Source organism: Chelonia mydas, chromosome 1, assembly GCF_015237465.2.
Source record: "Chelonia mydas isolate rCheMyd1 chromosome 1, rCheMyd1.pri.v2, whole genome shotgun sequence".
NCBI classification, from domain to species: Eukaryota; Metazoa; Chordata; order Testudines; family Cheloniidae; genus Chelonia; species Chelonia mydas.
The window spans coordinates 42,395,812-42,416,744 of NC_057849.1; the positions used below are offsets into that span (position 1 = coordinate 42,395,812).

At 42.1% G+C, this 20,933-nt stretch overlaps 1 protein-coding gene across 12 annotated transcripts in view; it reads left to right on the top strand.

The window, feature by feature from the left end:
* TNFRSF19 (TNF receptor superfamily member 19) overlaps nucleotides 1-20,933 on the top strand; it is a 124,677-nt gene that overhangs the window by 60,120 nt on the left and 43,624 nt on the right. For all 12 annotated transcript variants that reach the window (XM_043530840.1, XM_043530810.1, XM_043530814.1 and 9 more), the window contains one exon: nucleotides 3,722-3,807. In XM_043530840.1, coding sequence (XP_043386775.1) covers nucleotides 3,722-3,807 — 86 coding nt within the window. The remainder of the gene's footprint in view (nucleotides 1-3,721; nucleotides 3,808-20,933) is intronic.

The window sequence follows — 20,933 nt, forward strand, 5'->3', positions numbered from 1 at the left end:
AAACTTAAAAACTTTGTGTATCACAGTAATTGTTAAAAAATGTATAATGTTAATAAGTACATAGGTTTGATGAAACAAAGTAGTTGTACTTATGTGCCTGTGCTTAATTTGTGTTTTCGATTATTTACCTTCTAAAAAAATCTCGCGTGCCTCGCACCCCCCAACATGTCTCGCATGTCTCTATATAAACAGACAGGGTAGAGCACGTTCCTCTCACCTATGTCAGGAAGCCCTCCTATGGGAGTTCTGCGTAATCCACTCAATTCACCTTGAGGCTTCCTACCTTGTGGGGGCCCAGAACAAGTTAGCAGATCATCTCAGCAGGTCCTTCTCCAATCACGAATGGTTCCTTTGTTTGGAAGTCATGAGGGGCATTTTCCAGAGGTGGGGAACTCCCCAGATAGACCGATTTGTGACAAGGTACAAGAGGAAGTGTCTGCAGTTCTGCTCCTTTGAGAAGCACAGTCCAGGCTCGCTCGCAGATGTGTTCCTTCTCCCCTGGAAGGACCACTCATTTCGCTCATACACAGGGTCCTGCTGAAGGTCAAAGGTGATGGAGCGAGCCTCATCCTGGTACAACTGGCCTGGCTATGCCAGCATTGATTCACCATGCTCCTGGAGCTCTTGGGCAAAAAACCAATCACCCTACTGCTGTTTCCAGACCTGATCTCCCAGGACCGCAGACATCTCCTTCATCTGAGCCATGAGTCCCTTCACCTGATGGCTTGGAAGCTCCATGGCTGAATCCTTCAGTGTTAGCATCCTCAGGTCCAGTTCAGGCATTTCTGTTAGGTAGCAGAAAGTTATCCAACAGGGCCACCTACCTAGTGAAATGGAAAAGGTTCTCAATCTGGGCAGGACAGAAAGGGATCTTGCCCATGCAAACGACAATACTGTGCATTCTGGACATTTGTTACATCTAAAACAGCAAGGGCTGTCGGTGTCTTTTTGATTAGTGTGAACCTTGCAGCTGTCACAGCCTTCCACCCAAGCGTGAGCAGGAGGTCCATCTTTGCTAACGCACTCTGTAGCTGCTTTCTTAAAAGATTGGACACGCTGTACCTGCTGGTGAGACAGCCAGTCCCGCTTTGGGACCTTAACTTGTTCTCTTGAGACTCACAGGGGCATTGTTTGAGCCCTTGGCGACATGCTCTTTGCTCTACTTGTCATGGAAGATGGCCTTCCTCGTGGCAATCACCTTGGCCAGGAGTGTGTCAGAAATTAGGTTTTCATACATGGTTTTCTTCAAGGATGAGTTCCAGCTGCACCCCCACCTGGCCTTCCTCCCAAAGGTGGTGTCACAGCTCCACAATAACCAGGACACTTTCCTCCCTGTCTGGTTCAGAAGCCACCTGCCAGTAGCCAGGAGCAGAGGTTCCACTTGCTAGACGGGTGCTGGCCTCCTTCATAGATAGGACCAGATCGTTTAGGAAGACTACTCAGCTCTTCATGGCAGTGGCTGATAGGATGAAAGGCCTCCCTGTCTCGGCCCAAAGAATTTCCTCATGGATTACTACTTATATTCACATGTGCTATGACCTGGCAAAAGTCCCTGCTCCAGCATTGTTGGCACACTCCACAATGGCGCAAGCATCTTCAATGGTGTTCGTGACACACATTAGCATCCAGGATATCTGTAGAGTGGCAACGTGGTCTTCAGTCCACACCTTTGCAACCCACTATGCCATCACACAACAGGCTACAAATGATGCTGGATTTGGCAGAGCAGTGCTACAGTCCGCTTGTCGTTGACTCCAAACCCACCTCCTGCATTTGCTTGGAAATCACCTACATGGGAATGGATATGAGCAAGCACTTGAATCAAAAACTTTTAGTAAACTTTCCATAACCATTGTTCTTCAAGATGTGTTGCTCATGTCCATTACCAAACCCACCCTTCTACCACTCTGTCAGAGTTGCTGGCAAGAAGGAATGAGAGGGGTGGCAGGCTCCTATGTACAGCGCCATAGAGGCTTGACTCCAGGGGGCGCCGGAGCCGATCTGACCCGACAGGTACCGCTGAGGGAAAAATCTTCCGGTAACAGTGCATGTGGCATGTACATCCGTACATGGGAATGGACATGAGGAACACATTTCACAGAACAACAGTTATGGAAAGGTTAGTAACCGTTTAAAAAAAAAACTTTAATACTTATATCATTCTACATAATTATACAAACTAGCCATATTGTAAGTGGTCCTCCAGTTCTGAGCCAGACAATGCTTTATAGCTCTAACTAGAAAATGTCCATATCCAGTACAGAACATATTGTCAATATTAATTTCTTTGTAATATCTTGTTTGTTGTAGTTAAAACAGAAATGCTTAGTAGATTAACCAATTCCATTCTGATTTTACTGTATGGCTATAAGAGGATTCCACAGCATGTGAGTTTATTATGTTTCTGTATAAAATATGACATTGAGCTCTAAATGTATTTGATCTCCACAAGTTTTTATTTCTTATGTGAATGATTTATTTGGACTAAAAGGTTCACAAATTTTCCTAAATTTATTTTAAATCTACTAACTATACCTAATAATTTAGAAATTATAATATTATTCTGAGAGAGAGAGGCCTCATGGTCCAACGGCTAGTGCAGTGAATGGGGATTCAGAAGACCTGGGTTCTATTCCTAACTCTGCTTCTGGCTGGCAGTGTGACCTTGGGCAGTCACTTTACCTTTCTGCTTCTGTTTTTTCTCCCACTTTGTCTTTTCTATTTAATCTCTTCAGGGCAAGAACTGTCTCTTACTGTATGTTTGTACAGTGCATAGCATAATGTTAGACCCTCCAGACACTACTCCTGGGAAATTCTTTGCCAAAAAAATTAAAAATTCTGCACACAATATTTTAAAATGCTGCAAAAGTCTGAATATTTTTTCAAAATAACACAATATAATCATACCAGTTTCAATTATTTCGGTAATTTATTTCAAAATACCTGACAGCAAGTATATTTGTAACAATACAGACAACAAAAAAGATTCAGGAAATGTGTTTTGACAAATAGATTCCTTAGTAAGCATATTAATACAGAACTTTGAGTAATAATTAATTTAAACTTCAATACAGAAACATATTTCCCGTACCCCTCAGAAGCAGTGCAAAGTCTTGGGGGAGTCAGGGATAACAGAGGATCTGAGGGAGAGGGAAGTAATTGCTGGGCAGGAGCCTGGGAGTGAATCTGGAGGGTTGTTGGGTATGGGTGGGAGAAGTATGGAACAGGTTTCTTTTGGTCAGGGGAGTAATTATCAGGGAGTTGGAGAGCATCTCCCATGCAGATCCTGGTTGACCCCTAGCCTCCCCCATTCAGTCAGCCACATCTGCCCCTGTCCCTATGTGTCCCTGCACCCCTACTAGTCCTTCTAAGTCCCAGTCTGTGACCTCCCAGCATGTCTTGCTCTGTCTGTCCCCGCACCGTATTCCATGCCTCCTCATCTGGCCGCACCGGCAGGAAGGTGTGAGGAACGCAGCCTCTCCCTGTCCCTCTCTGGGGTTGGCTGAGCCAGCTGCCTTCTGTTCTGGTGCCATAATAGCTCCTGGTGGGTTAAAGGAGAAACTGCAACACCTCTCTAGCAGAATGTATTTTCTATGGAGAAAAAAAAATCTGTGGGGGACATGAATTCTACACACGCACAGTAGTGCAGAATTTCCCCAGGAGTAAAGACTCTACTGTAATAAAAAAAATAATAATTACAAGCTGTTCTTTTATCTTCTAGATTTTACAGGAAGACGAAGCTTGGTGGCTTTCAAGACATGGAGTGTGTTCCTTGTGGAGATCCCCCTCCTCCCTATGAACCTCACTGTAAGTGCTCATTGTGTTCAAATTAGAACAGGACCAACTTTTGGCCTTGTACATTTTTTCCTACTTTTATCTAGAAAGCTCAGCTAAGTGTACTTTCATGGCTGAAACTAACCCACTTGCTTTCTCTTTAATCAAGTTTGCTACCAAGAAAGTAAACATCTTTGTTTCAGTGCAGTTGCTGTGTTATAGTATGCCAAAACCCAGTTGATTCAGCCCAATCCTGCAACAAAACATGGATGACTTAATTTTTTTTGTCTTTTTCTGTAAATATCGAGTTCTTCTTCAAACTGTGGGTGCTCCATTTCAGGTGTTGGTGTGTCCCTGCATCTTCAATCAGAGAATTTCAGCAGCAGTGACCGTCTGGGTTGCGTATGCACAGTCCCCGTCTCGTGGCGTCATTGGCGCCTCATCTAGCACGCGCAACGTGACCCCTTCTGTTCCTTCTCAAGTGTCCTCAGCCTGAGACTGAGTTCCCAGCAGTGTCACAGTTAGCTCGTTTAGTGTTGAACTAGTTTATCTAGAGTAGTTTAGTTTAATAGTTACTTCCCTGTTACTCTAGCCCAGGAGTAGGCAAACTTTTTGGCCTGAGGGCCACATCTGGGTGGGGAAATTGCTGGCAGGGGGTTGGGGTGTGGGGGCAGAGTGCGGGGTGTGGGAGGGGGTGAGATGTGCAGGAAGGGGCTCAGGGCAAGGGGTTGGGGCAGAGGAGGGGTGCAGGGTGTATGAGGGGGCTCAGGTCAGGGGGTTGAGGTGCAGGAGGGGTGTGGGGTGCAGGAGGGGGCTCAGGCAGAGGGTTGGGGTGCAGGAGGGGTGTGAGGTGCAGGCAGGGGGCTTAGGGCAGGGAGTTGGGGGGTGGAGTGCAGGAGGGGTTCAGGCTCTGGCCCGGTGCCACTTACCTAGAGTGGCTCCGGGGTGGCAGCGGCATGCACCGGGGCCAGGGCAAGCTCCCTGCATGCCTGCCCTGGCCCCATGCCACGCCACTCCGGGAAGTGGCCAGAACGAAGTCTCTGTGCGGCCCCTAGGGTGGGGGGGGCACAGGGCTCCACGTCTTTCCCTCACCTATGGGTACCTCCCCCGAAGCTGCCATTGGCCGTGGTAACCCGTTCCTCACCAATGGGAGCTTTGGGCGAGGTACCCACAGGCAAGAGCAGCGTGCGGAGCGCTTTGCCGCGCCCCCCGTGCCCCTCTCCACCCCGGGGCTGCAGGGGCATAGTGTGGCCGCTTCCCAGAGCGGCGCGGTGCCACAGGGGTGGCAATCCTGCAGGCCAGATCCAAAGCCCTGAGGGGCCGGATCCGGTGCACGGGCTGTAGTTTGCCCATCCCTGCTCTAGCCCTTAAACAAAACCAAAAAAACGAAAACAAACTTTTTCCTTAGATTAGTTAGGACTCACCCTTACGGTGGTAACCACAGTTATTCAAGCTATTCCTGGCTCACCAGGATTCAAGTGTTGCCTTTCGTTCCGGAACACCATGCCAGTGTCGGACAGCCTGTCCACTGTTTGGGTGAGTCGTGCATCTCTCAAAAATGTGCCCACTGCAAAACCTAAATGCTTGCGCTAGAAGGGACAGAAACTTACGTCTCAAACTCATTCTCATGGAAGAGTCCCTGTGTCTGGCTTCAGACCCTGGCCAGAAAACCCCTTCTAGACAAAGGTCCCTGGAGACTTCACCCTCATCACAGAGGAAGGCTTATTCTTTTAAAAGTCAATGAGGAAAAGAGGCAACTTCTCCTCAGAGAGAGCTGACCAAAAAGAAATAGTCTCTGGCTCGGTCCCTTTCCTCAGTACCGACCACACCACAGCTGAGTACCTATGAGGCACTGGGATCCTTCAGCATTGCCCACACCATGGCTTCTGCCGATCCCAGGCACACTGACTTGGAGTCGAGAGGCAAGCACAAGCCTATCTCCTCCACAATGGCACTGTTGACACTGCTTAAGGAAGCAGCACTCAGACCTTCACCACAGGCGATGCCACTACCATCTATTTTGCTAGCTACAGTGGCACTGATGACCACATCTGCGACGACACAATCGTCGATGACAACTTTACCATCCGCATCGAGACCTACAGTGCCAAATACATCAGCAATGAAACCACCAGCATTGCAACACTTTCTTCATCATAAAGACCTTTTAGTCCTGTTGATACCGGAATCACCACTCTTTGGCACTAACGGCTCTCTGGTGCGCGCAGTATGAGAAATATCTGATTCACCGCTAGCTTCTCCTCTGTCCAGTGAGGAGGAGGAGGATGTGGAAGAAGGTGTTTTCTCTTCAAGACACTCTTCCCCTGCCCGACCAATGCCAACCTCTGGACCCCTACAACGTAGGCATTATTATGGATAAGACATGCACCCATGGTATAGCCACCCATGGATGGGCCCACCTATGCTGTTCCCAACACACTGGCCTTACTGGGACCCATGGGCCACTTATAGAAGGCATCACAGCAGCACCTGAGCCCCTACAGGGAGGGAATTAGATTCCCACCACCATCATCAGTGCCTGCACAGTCAGAACCCACTGAGGATACAGCTGAGGAACGTGAGGAGGCTCTAGAACAAGACACTATATATATTTGCTACCCATAACTCATCCTTTGCTACCCATCCTCTTCCCCAGATGAGGCCATCATGCCTCCCCCACCTACAGCCACTGACAATTTTAAACAGTTTCAAGAGCTCTTCAAATGGGTGACAGACGGTCTAGAGATCCCTCTTGAGCAAGTCTTGGAGGAACAATATAAGTTGTTGGATATCCAACAAACCTTGACTTCCAAAATAGCACTCCCAATCAATGATGCACTAATGAAACCAGCCACAACAGTTTGGCAGACTCTGGCCATCATACTACCTATCTGTAAGAGGGATGACAAAAAATATTATGTACCCTCAAAAGGTATGGATTTCCTATTTTCCCACCCTGCACCAAATTTTCTCATAGTTGATGCCATCAATCAGCACGGTAGATAGCAACAATACAGGTCCATGCCTAATGGCAAAAAGCGGAAATGCCTAGACCTTTTCAGCCACAAGGTCTATTCCTATGACCACAGCAACTACTCAAAATTTATTAATGATATCCCGGAGGATAAAACAGGTCATTTTAAATCTCTTATATCGGAAGGACAGCTTGTGACCGGAACCGTGTTACAGGCGTCCTTAGACATGAAAGACACAGCAGCAAGATCCACAGCCATTGTGGTGGTCATGCGTCAGGCATCCAGGCTCCATTCTTCAGGCTTTCGTAGGGAGATACAGTCCACTGTAGAGGACCTCCCGTTCAATGGACAGAAACTGTTCCTGCAAAGACAGAAGAAGTCTTCCATGCGATGAAAGACTCCCACGCGACCCTCTGTACTCTGGTAATTTGCAACCAAGAAAAGACAAACCAAAACAGGAAGCACCACTTCTATATGCATTCCCACGGATACCACTGTTATCAAGGATGATACACAAAATACAATCGACAAAGCAAAAGTCATACTGATAGCCCCAACATGGCCCAGACAGACTTGGTACTCTTACTTGATGCGGATGGTGGTATGTGCAACACGCATTCTCCGACTCCAGCTGGACCTTCTTTCACAGAACTCCGGACAGGTACACCATCAGAACCTGGAGAGCCTTCACCTGAAGGCGTGGCTCCTATATGGATTCCATCATGATGAACTAGCCTGTTTGGAAGAGGTTAAACACTTATTACTAAATAGTAGAAGATCAACCACGCACAATACTTACCTTTAGAAATGAAAGAAGTTCTCCATATGGTGCCAAGAAAAATGAACTCCTCTAGTTTCCACACCTCTGCCACTGATATTGGACTACATCCTGGAGCTGAAACAGTTTAGACTATCCATTCATTCGATCAAAGTATATTTAGCGGCTATTACCGCCTTCCACCATAAGATCGACGGGACATTGCTGTTTGTGCACCCAATTACCAAACATTTCCTTATGGGCATTCAGAATGTTTACCCTGAAATACGTGCACCCTCACCACCAGGGGACCTAAACCTTGTGTTACGGTGCATCACCAGGCCCCGTTTGAACCCTTAGCGACATGCTCTCTAACACACCTCTCAATGAAGGTGGCATTTTTAGTAGCTATTACATTAGCCCGCCATGTGGGTGAGCTAGAGGCTCTCATGGCCCATTTTTTTCCAAGGACAAGGTACCCTAAGACCACATCCCAAATTTATACCTAAAATATCTTCATTCTTCCACATAAATCAGCCAATCCATCTCCCAACTTTCTTTCCCAAACCACACGGGAGTGCACAGGACTCTGAACTACATAATCTGGGCATCAGACATACACTAGCATTCTACCTTGACAGAACTAAACCTTTCAGAAAATCCTCAAGCCTTTTCGTTTCCACTACAGAACATTCTAAAGGATCTGCAATCTCCACACAAAGACTGTCAAAATGAATCTCAGGGTGCATTCACTTCTGTTACTAGCAAAAGAACTGCAACCCCATCTGGGATCAGAACTCATTCTACCGGATTGATAGCAACTTCAGTAGCCTTTCTGAACAATGTTCCACTCATAGACATATGTAGAGCTGCCATCTGGGCCTCTGAACACATGTTCACAAGTACTATGCAATTGGTCCAGAGCTTAGGCTCAGATGCACTGCTAGGACTAACAGTGTTATCTTCACTCACTCATGCAACTCGGAAGCTCCTTCCGCCAAAGTGGGACACTGCTCTACAGCCACTGAAGTGGAGCACCCAGAGGGACATCACTCAAAGAAGAAGAGAGGGTTACTCACCTTGTGCAGTAACTGAGGTTCTTCACAATGTGTGTCCCTGTGGATGCTCCACTATACCCCCTTCTCCCCATCTACTTCGGAGTTCAATCCTGGACTCTACAGTAGAGAAGAAACTGAAGAGATTAGGTCACACGGTGGCTAGATGAGGCGCCAGTGGCACCGCGAGACAGGGACCATGCATGCACGACCCAGACACTCACTGCTGCTGAAATTCTCTGATCAAAGGCGCAGGGATGCTCCAACACCTGAAGTGGAACTCCCACAGGGACACACATCTCAAAGAACCTCAGTTACTGCACGGGCTGAGTTATCGTCTCTTATCCTTTGTATTTAAATAAATAATCAAGAAATCTTTCAAAACTGAATAAGAAACATAACTAATGTGTTTGCAAAACAAATTGACGTGTCTGAAGTTCTTCGATATCCTCTTCTTTACACCATTTCCAGAAAAATAAAACTTGCCAGATATCGAATAAACATTCTTCATACTTCCATTCAGTCTAATTCAAAAACTAAAAAGTATGTAGATTTGTACCCAAAGAAAAAATATTGATTTCAAGATACTTTTTATCTTAGCTTAAGTCTTAGGCTTTGTCTACACTAGCACTTTTGTTGGCAAAACTTTTGTCAGTCGGGGGTGTGAAAAAATGCATTCCTGACCGACATAAGTTTCACCAACAAAAACGCTGCTGTGGACAGCACTATGTCTGTGGGGTATGCTCTTCCACCAACATAGCTACCACTGCTCATTGGGAGTGGTTTAATTATGCCAGCGGGAGAGCTCTTTCTGATCAGCATAGAGTGGCTACACAAGAGACCTTACATCAACACAGCTGCAGCGGTACACCTGTGCCACTGTAAGGTCCATAGTGTAGACATAGCCTTATAAAAAAGTGAAGTGCTGAATCAAGTTTATTGTGTGAATAGAAAGACAAGTTGGATGAGGTAATATTTTCTATTGGAGCAAATGATACTGGTGAGAGAGACAAGCTTTCAAGTTTACACAGAGCTCTTCTTGAGGTGTGGGAAATGTTCTCAGAATGTCACAGCTAAATACAAGGTGGGAACAGATTGTTTAGCATAAGTAGTTAAAACATATTTCAAAGTACCATTCAAGGTGAAGTGTACAGTTAACACCCCTCCACTCATGGGAGGAAAGCAGGAAAAAATTGCTGGGGATGGAGGGGGTTTCGTGGGTTATAGATTGTTGTAATAAGCCATAAATATAGAGTTTCAGTCCATGATTTTTAGTGTCTAGCAAATGTTATGAATTTAAGCTTCCAAGCTCATCTCTTGAAGCTGTTGTGCACTTTTCCTTTGAGGGTGGGGACAGAGAGGGTAGATATAAATTGATCGCTTTGTGAAAAATTTCCAAATGAATTATGTTGCCACTCTAATTTTAGCGACTTTTGTTCTAACATATGTATTCTAGGTCATTTTTCCTGACTAAACCAGATATTCAGGCAGTATCTTGGAAGGCAAAAGTTTTTAAAATCTGGCTTCTCCTGGATTTCTGCCATGGATTCCGAGCAGTATATTACATGACTCTGAGTCAGAATAATTCAATTTTTATTCAAGATTACAAAATTTGAAACTATTAAGTCAGATTTCTACAATAGCAAGAATAAATTAAGCAAGTTATTAACGTTGTAATAATTCCCTTCCAATTATGATGTATGTCTAGAAAGGAAATTGAATCTTTTTCAGCTAGTTTTGTAGTGTTGAGTGTTTGATAAGTTAACATTCTTGCAGGAAAATGTGGTCTTTCATAAGAACAAGACTATATGTACAGTTTTGACACCAAGGAATAAATTCTACTCTGACTTACCTGGAGTAATCACCTTGAACAAGGGAGTTGCATAGGATATTTCAAGGTATAATTTGGTCCCGAATAAACAAGTTGGTATAGTGAACCTCTTACCTCAAGGAAATAGAGGCCAGAACTAAAACTGATCCCTCAACTATTTTTATAATATACCCTTGTGATACAAAAGAAAAACATAACAGCCTTCTGAAATGAAGCCTGCAACAGTATTAACTTCCCAGCTGAGTAACCCTAACTGCAGCACTCATGTTGTGCAATCTTTCCTGTCTTCCCACCTAGTCCATTCCTATAAGAAAGCAGGTTTCAGAGTAGCAGCCGTGTTAGTCTGTATTCACAAAAAGAAAAGGGGTACTAGTGGCACCTTAGAGACTAACCAATGTATTTGAGCATAAGCTTTCGTGAGCTACAGCTCACTTCATCGGATGCAGGATACTGAAACAATAATTCTGCTTCCTGAAGAACTCTGAGGCAGGTGAGAGAAATGGATTGCTCTGTCTTCCTTGAGCTCAGACTGCAGCTAACCATTCATATACAGTTTTCCCACTGTTTGTTTAGGGCCACAAAATAGGCAAGAATTTCCCTTCAAAATCAAGCCCTTTTAGTTGAAAGATTAAAAAAGTAAATATAATAGCTTAATTTGTGAATGTTCACAAGCTTCTGCAAATGTTGATTCTCACAGATGGGTGAAAGAATGAAGATCAGTCCTTTTTGAAACAACTGAATTGTTGCTGTCTGTATTGTTTAGTTTACACGACTTTAGCCTTTCATTAGAGAATAGGGTTTGAGTCTACACATGGAGCCTAAGGTAGACAAATTAGGTAGACTCACACTGGTCATTAGTGGGCAGAAAACCATATTGCAGAGAAGAGTGCTTTCTTTGGCACAACCTGCAGGAGTGAGCCCAAATCTTAACTGGAGATTTTTTTATTCTGTCAACTCAAGGTTGATGGTCTTTGTCAGGGTTCCCTCCCCACTCTGAACTCTGAGGTACAGATGTGGGGACCCACATGAAAGACCCCCTAAGCTTATTTCTACCATTTTAGGTTAAAAACTTCCCCAAGGCACAAATCCTTTCCTTGTCTTTGGACAGTATTGCTGCCACCACCAAGTGATTTAGACAAAGGTTCAGAAAAAGGACCACTTGGAGTTCCTATTTCCCCAAAATATCCCCCCAAGTCCCTTCACCCCCTTTCCTGGGGGTGATTGAGAATAATATACCAACCAATTGCCTTTAATAAAAGTACAGACCAGACCCTTTATGTTTAGGACACTAAAATCAATCAGGTTCTTAAAAGAGGAACTTTATTATAAAGAAAAAAGTAAAAGAAGCACCTCTGTAAAATCAGGATGGAAGGTAATTTTACAGGGTAACAAAAAGATTTAAAACACAGAGGATTCCCCTCTAGGCTCAATTTCAAAGTTACAAAAACAGGAATAAACCTCCCTCTTAGCACAGGGAAAATTCACAAGCTAAAACAAAAGATAATCTAATGCATTTCCTTGCCTTTACTTACAATTTCTGTAATTTTAGAGGTATCGTTTCAAGGTATCTTTTCAAGAGATGGTTTACCTGCTTGGTCTCTCTCTCTCTCTCTCTCTCTCTCTCTCTCTATCCAGAGGGAACAAACAAAGAGAGCACAAACAAAACCTCTCCCCCTCCCCAGATTTGAAAGTATCTTCTTTTTTTATTGGTCCTTTTGGTCAGGTGCCAACCAGGTTATTTGATCTTCTTAACCCCTTACAGGTAAGTGATTCTGTACCTCTGGCCAGGGGGGATTTTATGTTACTGCATACATAAAGGTTGTTACCCTTCCCTTTATATTTATGACAGTCTTCAACAAAATAACATGAGGAACCAGTGCAGTTACTTGTTTCTCATGTTTCCTGTAGCAAGTTATAAGAATTTGTAACTGAAGCATAAATAGCTGTTGACTAAACCTATTCAAAATCCTTTATTTGCGCTAACTAAACATCTTAGAAAACAATTAGATTTTTTTCTAATCTTAGAAAAAAATAAATATAGTATGTCACTGCAGTTACCAGAAGTAGCTTAGAAGGAACTTCTAAGTAAAAAAACAGATAAAAACCAAGGGTGATATCATGGTAGGGATCTAGTACAGACCACCTAAGTAGGAGGAAGAGGTGGATGAGGCTTTTTGTAAACAACTAACAAAATCATCCAAAGTACAGGACTTGGTGGTGATGAGAGACTTCAACTACCCAGACATCTATTGGGAAAATAACACAGGAGGGCACAGATTATCCAACAAGTTCTTGGTATGTATCGGAGACAATTTTTTATTTCAGAAAGTGGAGAAAACTCCTAGGGAATAGGCTGTTCTAGATTTGATTTTGACAAACAGAGGAACTGGTTGCGAATTTCAAAGTGGAAGGCAGCTTGGTGAAAGTGATCATGAAATGATAGCATACATAATTCTAAGGAATGGTAGGAGGGAAAACAGCACAATAAAGATAATGGATTTCAAGAAGGCAGACTTTAGCAAACTCATGGAATTGATAGGTAAGATCCCATGGGAAGCAAGTCTAAGGGGAAAAACGGTTCAAGAGAGTTGGGCAGTTTTTCAAAGAGACATTATTAAGGGCACAGGAGCAAACTATCCCACTGCATAGGAAAGATAAGAAGACCATGCTGGCTTAACCAGGAGATATTCAATGATCTAAAATTCAAAAAAGAGTCCTACAAAAAGTGAAAACTAGGTCAAATTACAAAGGATGGATATAAACACATAACACAAGTATGTAGGGACAAAATTAGAAAGGCCAAGGCACAAAATGAGATTAAACAAGCTGGAGACATAAAGGGTAACAAAAACATTCTACAAATACATTAGAAGCAAGAGGAAAACCAAGGACACGGTAGGCCCATTACTCAATGAGGGGAGAAAAACAGTAACAGAAAATGTGGATATGGCAGAAGTACTAAAGTTCTAAATTTGTTTCAGTTTTCACCAAAAAGTTTAGTAACAACTGGACATCTAACGTAATGAATGCCGGTGAAAATGAGGTCAGATCAGAGGCTAAAATAGGGAAAGAACAAGTTAAAAATTACTGAGACAAGTTAGATGTCTTCAAGTCTCCACAGCCTGATAAAATACATTCTAGTACACTCAAGGAGCTAACTGAGGAGATATCTGAGCCATTAGTGATTATGTTTGAAAACTCATGGAAGACAGGTGAGATTCTAGAGGACTAGAAAAAGGCAAATGTAGTGCCAGTCTTTAAAAAGGGGAATAAGGACAACCTGGGGAATTAGACTAATCAGCTTAACTTCTGTACCCAGAAAGATAGTGGAGCAAATAATAAAGCAATCAGTTTGCAAACACCTAGAAGATTATAAAGTGATAAGTAACAGTAAGCATGGATTTGTCAAAAATAAATCATGTCAAACCAACCTAATAGCTTTCTTTGAGAGGGTAACAAACCTTGTGGATCGCAGGAAGCAGTAGATGTGATGTATCTTGACTTTAGTAAGGCTTTTGATACTGTCTCATGTGACATTCTCATAAACAAACTTAGGAAATACAACTCAGATGGAGCTACTATAAGGTGGGTGCATAACTGGTTGGAAAATCGTTCCCAGAGAGTAGTTATCAGTGGTTCACTGTCCAGCTGGAAGGGCATATCAGGTTGGGTCCTGCAGAGATCAGTTCTGAGTCCGGTTCTGTTCAGTATCTTCATCAGTGATTTAGATAACGCCGTAGAGAATACACTTTAAAAGTTTGTGGACGATATCAAGCTGGGAGGGGTTGCAAGTGCTATGGAGGATAGGATTAAAATTCAGAATGATCTGGACAAACTGGAAAAGTGGTCTGAAGTAAATAGGATAAAATTCAATAAGGACAAATGCAAAGTACTCCACTTAGAAAGGAACAATCACTTGCACACATACAAAATGGGAAATGACTGCCTAGGAAGGAGTATTGTGGAAAAGGATCTGGGGTGTTGTAGTGGATCACAAGCTAAATATGTGTCAACAGTGTAACACAGTTGCAAAAAAAAGCAAACATTATTCTGGGATGTATTAGCAGGAGTGTTGTAAGCAAGACACAAGAAGTAATTCTTCCATTCTATTCTGCGCTGATTAGGCCTCAACTGGAGTATTGTGTCCAGTTCTGGGTGCCACATTTCAGAAAAGATGTGGACAAACTGGAGAGTCCAGAGAAGAGCAACAAAAATGATTAAAGGTCTAGAAAACATAATCTGTGAGGGAAGATTGAAACAATTGGGTTTGTTTAGTCTGGAGAAGAGAAGACTGAGAGGGGACATGAGAAATGTTTTAAAGTACATAAAAGATTGTTACAAGGAAGAGGGGGGAAATTGTTCTCTTTAACCTCTGAGGCTATAACAAGAACCAATGGGCTTAAGTAGCTTCAAGGGCGGTTTAGGCTGGACATTAGAAAGAACTTCCTAACTGTCAGGATGGCTAAGCACTGGAATAAATTGCCTAGGGAAGCTGTGGAATCCTTGTCATTGGAGATTTTTAAGAGCAGATTAGACAAACACTTGTCAGAGATGGTCTAGATAATACTTAGTCCTGCCTTGAGTGCAAGGGATTGGACTAGAAGACCTCTCATGGTTCCTTCCAGTCGTACAATTCTATGATTCACATATGCTGTCTAGCTAAGATCTCAGCTCCATTTATGTCAAGTTTCTTAAATTTCTGTAAAATATACACAGAAGTCTAATCTTAGCTCAAATTGCATTTAAAATGGTATTTCAGGTGGTCTGTATGTATGTTACCATTTTTAATCTTAAATTCACAGTGAAATTGCATTTTACAATTTGCTTTAAGAAAAGCCAATATTTGGAAATAAATATAATTGATACCTTATCAGAATTTCACATTCTTCGTAGCACATAATACCTTAAATGAAGTCAGGTGTAGAAATGAGGAAAACATGAAGAAGGGGAAAAGATTTTGTTATATTGTAACTATTCACAACTAAATGTTCACAAATTCAGTGTCACATTTCAGCATGTGAATGAAGTAGGTAGAGTCCCCACATTTTGGTGCACCTTTCTGAAATAAAATTGTACATAATTAGTCAGGAAAAGAAAATACTTTTACTTTCCTTATCACACATCAAAATAATAATAATTTCTCTGTCATCTCTTATATAGCAAATAAGTGTCCAATATACCTTTGGGAACTCAAAACGCACCAATAAAAGTATGTTTAGACCACATGAAGGCTGAATTTTGTGTTTCACTCCTGAAGTCTAGATTCCCTGTGTTCTTTGCAGTCTACAATGATTGAAATATGGGGTTATATCATTCCTCCCATGAAACAGCCATGAAAATTTTAAAAATTATCCAAGAAGTTCTTGATTTATGTACCTGAGTAGGAAGGGTTTGGAGGCCTCCAAACTTGGATGTCTTTAGATCTGCAAGAAAAATTCTTGAGGGGTCTTGACATCTGATATCCAGACTGTCTACAGATTTTGTAGGAATTTGTTCTTACAGGAGTAATATTAGCTTTGGAGGTAAGATGCCATGTTTATCTGCTGATGAAAAGCACAATAAGAATTAAGTATTATTATTATTAGTCTAGCTGAATTTGTCAGGCTTCACCTTCCAGGAACTGGAATTTGTCGTCCGTATCTGTTAAAGAGCCATCTGCTATCAGAAATCTCCCCATATAGGTACTTATAAACTGTGATTAGTCATTTCAGTCTTCTATTGGATAAACAATGTAGAATGAGATTCTTAAGCGTCTCACCGAATCAAGATTTTCCAGACCTTGATTCATTCTTGTCTACGGTAGCACTTTTAAGAACATAAGCATGGTCATCCTGGGTCAGGCCAATGGTCCATGTAAGCTGAGTATCGTGTTATCTGACACTGGTCAGAATGACAGGTTTCAGAGTAACAGCCGTGTTAGTCTGTATTCGTAAAAAGAAAAGGAGTACTTGTGGCACCTTAGAGACTAACCAGTTTATTTGAGCATGAGCTTTCGTGAGCTACAGCTCACTTCATCGGATGCATAGCATATCGTGGAAACTGCAGAAGACATTATATACACACAGAGACCATGAAACAAAACTTCCTCCCACCTCACTCCCCCGCTGGCAACAGCTTATCTAAAGTGATCCTCAAGTAGAGCCACTTCCAGCACAAATCCAGGTTTTTTCACCCTTCCCCCCCCTCCCCCCCCCACACACACATACAAATTCACTCTCCTGCTGGCAACAGCCCATCCCCCTTAAGATGCTAAGAGACATTGATGGACCTATCCTCCATGAACTTAGCTAATTCTTTTCTGAACCCAGTTACACTTCTGGCCTTCACATCATACCCTATCAATGAGTTCCACAAGTTGACTATGCTCTGAGTGCTGTACTGCTTTTGCCACTATTGGAACTGAGCTGGTGGCACTAACTTGGAAAATTCTAGCAAAATTTAGTGTAGATACACGATCAATTGTGTTTAATGGTATTATAATGAGAACAGAATGCTTATGCAGATACCATGTATTTTTTTCCCCTGTAAAAATCAAAGAAAAGTTTTTAAAAAAATCCATAGCTACTGAGCATGATTCGAAACAAGGACTAAGTCTATACCAGTGCACAATTCTTAGGACAATATTTTAGTGCATTTTAATTTTAACTTTGTCTATATATGTGTAATATAAAATGGTCAGTTATTTAATGGAAATTCTTCAGTCAGTGCAATATTTCTGGTATGATATGTGAACTAAGGGGTTGAGTAGTCTGATCTTCGCCGGTCTCTGACATGAGCTTTCTTGCTTTAGGAATGTCTTGACTCCAGTCCTCAAAGCAGAACAGAAGGTGTATATAAGGGACTGATAGGGAATTCTCAAAGAAGAGGTGAATAAACTTTTGTCTTGTAGGGTTCATGTAACATTAAAGGGAAAAAAGTCTCTCTTTTGAGTCTTAACTAGAAAACACAGTGGTGTTGAGAAATTTAAATGACAAAATATAAAAATATGCTCCCCCCCCCCCCCAATGCTAAGTACTGTTTGGCTTTTAGATGTCTAATCATGATAATTTTGTTAATTGAAACTACAGGGAAACAAAGCATTAGAAATGTGTGAAAAATTCTGAATGATCAGAGTAGAATTCTAATGCACTATCACTCCTTAATCCCTTTATTCTTTCAATGTGAAATAGAATGACAAATATTTGTGCAGCTAACTCTGTTGAGCTATTATAGAGGAAAAGGAAAAGTTTGAATGTCTTGCTCCAATAAATCAACTGTCTTGTGAGGTGCTTTGGCAAGTTTGTATTTGCTTATGAACACTACCATAAGGGCATGAACTTCCTGGGCTAAAGGTTCATAGTAAGTCTGAGCCATTGATGAGGACCTCTGTGTATGGGGAACAGTTGATTATTACCTAGTTAGCTATAAATCTAAGTTCTTGCTTTTATCTTCTGTCTTTCTGCAGACATTTTAAAACAGAAATTTGGTTTAAATATTTACTCCTGGAAAAACAGGTTGTGGATTGTTAAAGATGAAGTTGAAAGGGTTCTGTAATGGACAAGTAAAGAGTGTTAAAGGCCAGGAGAATTATCACCTTTGTGTAAACTTTCAAGGGCAAACAATGAATTCTCTGTGTAATTTGGCATAATAGAAAATTAAATATACATAGATATAACTATATTTTAAAATATTGAGTTCAAATAAACTATAAATAAGCTCCCCTACATTTTGGTGCAGCAGTCCAACATTAGATTAGGAGTTGTCATAAATATAAAGGGAAGGGTAACCACCTTTCTGTATACAGTGCTATAAAATCCCTCCTGGCCAGAGGCAAAACCCTTTCACCTGTAAAGGGTTAAGAAGCTAAGGTAACCTCACTGGCACCTTAACCAAAATGACCAATGAGGGGACAAGATACTTTGAAATCTGGAGGGGGGGGCGGGGGGCGGACAAAGGGTTCTGTCTGTCTGTGTGATGCTTTTGCCGGGAACACATCAGAAATGCAAGCCTTCCAACTCCTGTAAAGTTAGTAAGTAATTTATCTAGAAAATGCATTAGGTTTTTTTTGTTTAATGGCTGGTAAAATACGCTGTGCTGAATGGAATGTATATTACTGTTTTTGTGTCTTTTTGTAACTTAAGGTTTTTCCTAGAGGGATTCTCTATGTTTTGAATCTGATTACCCTGTAAGGTATTTACCATCCTGATTTTACAGAGGTGATTCTTTTACCTTTTCTTTAATTAAAATTCTTCTTTTAAGAACCTGATTGATTTTTCATTGTTCTTAAGATCCAAGGGTTTGGGTCTGTGTTCACCTGTACCAATGGGTGAGGATTATTATCAAGCCTTCCCCAGAAAAGGGAGTGTAGGGGTTGGGGGGATATTTTGGGGAAAGACATCTCCAAGTGGTCTCTTTCCCTGTTCTTTGTTTAAAACGCTTGGTGGTGGCAGCATGCTGTTCAAGGACAAGGCAAAGTTTGTACCTTGGGGAAGTTTTTAACCTAAGCTGGTAAGAATAAGCTTAGGGGGTCTTTCATGCAGGTCCACACATCTGTACCCTAGAGTTCAGAGTGGGGAAGGAACCTTGACAGGAGTGCTTGGTGTATTTGTGCATTCATTTTCTAAACTGAAGTGCAGACACAGTTACAATGTATTCCTAGCAACTACATGAATGCAACTGGTACTCTTCATCTGTCTCCGCTAGAGAGCTAGTGTCAAACACAAACAAACACTATAGGCTGTGAAGGGAAAAGTAGATGTGAGTCTAACCCTGACCTGTCCATGTCCAGTAATGAAATTATGACAGAGTAAATGAGATACTTGCAGCTAGTCTTGCTCTCATCAAATAGGAAATAAAGGAAAAACTAAGGGCTTGTCTACACTGCCACTTACAGCGCTGAAACTTTCTTCTCTCAGGGGTGTGAAAAAACATTCCCCTGAGTGATGCAAGTTTCAGCGCTGTAAAGTGGCAGTGTAGATAGTGTTACAGCTCTGGTAGCCAATCTCCCAGCGCTAGTAGCTATTCCCCTCCCGGAGGTGGGTTTTTTACAGTGCTGGAGAGCTCTGTCCCAGCACTGGAGCCACAACTACACAGCCACATTAAAGCACTGCCGCGGCAGCACTTTAACGTCAGCTCTGTAGACATACAATTTGCTTTCTTTGGGTATCAAATAAAGCATACAACTGAACAATCCTACTGAAGTCTTCTATTTTGAAGACGAGCTGGCAGACTGGGGCAGAACATTTACCAAAAAGGCATTTTACTTTGCTTTACCTATTTTTTCTATGTGGATAAACGTGTTTGAATAAGAGCTTTCTTCTTCACAAACCCTTATCATCTGCGTTGTCCTACAGTCAAGTTTTTAGAAATAATTTGTGAATGCCACATTTATCACAACTTTATTTCAAGATCATTAGAAGATGTACTTGTGTGTGTTTTGCAAAGGATAGGATTCTTGGTTGAAGGTGGAAGATTGATAATTAACAAGTAAAAGGAAAGCTATGCAAAAACATTAATTTCTATCTCTTATTTCTTTTCAAAGGATAAAATTTTGCCTTAGGACACTTCATTGTGTTTGAGTTTCCAAACTACTCTCAGAATAATATAGGCAATCACACTCCAACTTTGAGAGATATAAAACACACACATACTTAATTAAAAGCACCTATTTTAGTGTTCACTGAAATACTACCCAGAGTGAGTCAGTTCTGAAGGATCTCTCCATCTCCTGGGAAGTCAGTCATCCTCTTATTTGGGTTGACTTGTTACACCTCATGTTTAATGTGGGACCAGTAGGAGGTGTGTGAAGAAGTATGAGTCATGTCTTCAATATGCTAATGACATTCAAATCTATATATTCATTTCTTTCACTGTGCTGGTGTTTTATGTAGATCTAGTCATGGATGAGGGCTAGTTGTCTAAGGCTCAACCAAAACTATATAATGTCTGCGAGATGAAGAAAGCTTCATTACAGTAAATGAAAATTGAGGGCATTCACAGGTGCTTGTATGTTGTACCAGTCTAGAAAATTGGCTGATGCTTTAGAAACAGCTCTTTAGTGGAAATACAAGTATACACTTTTAAGGCATCAGTAGAATCAAAGAATCATAGAAATACAGGGCTGGAAGGGACCTCAGGAGGTCATCTAGTTCAGTGTTTCTTAGCCTTTTTGATACCAGGGACTGGCTTGCTGCCTTCCTAAACTGTGTCAGGGAGATCTCAGGGACTGGTGCCAGTCCACAGACCAGTAATTGAGAAACACTAGTCTAGGCAGTATACCTGGACCATCCCTGACAGCTGTTTCTCTAACCTTTTCTTAAAAACTTCCAATGATGGGGATTCCACAACCTCCCTTGGTAACCTATTACAGTAATTAACTATCCCTGAAGTTAATTTTTCCTAATATCTAACCTCAATCTCCCTTGCTGCAGATTAAGGTAATTACTTATCCTACCTTCAGTGGACCTGAAGAACAACTGATCACCATCCTCTTTATAACAGACCTTAACATATTTGAAGACTATCATCAGGTCCCCGTCCCCGCAGTCTTCTTTTCTCAAGGC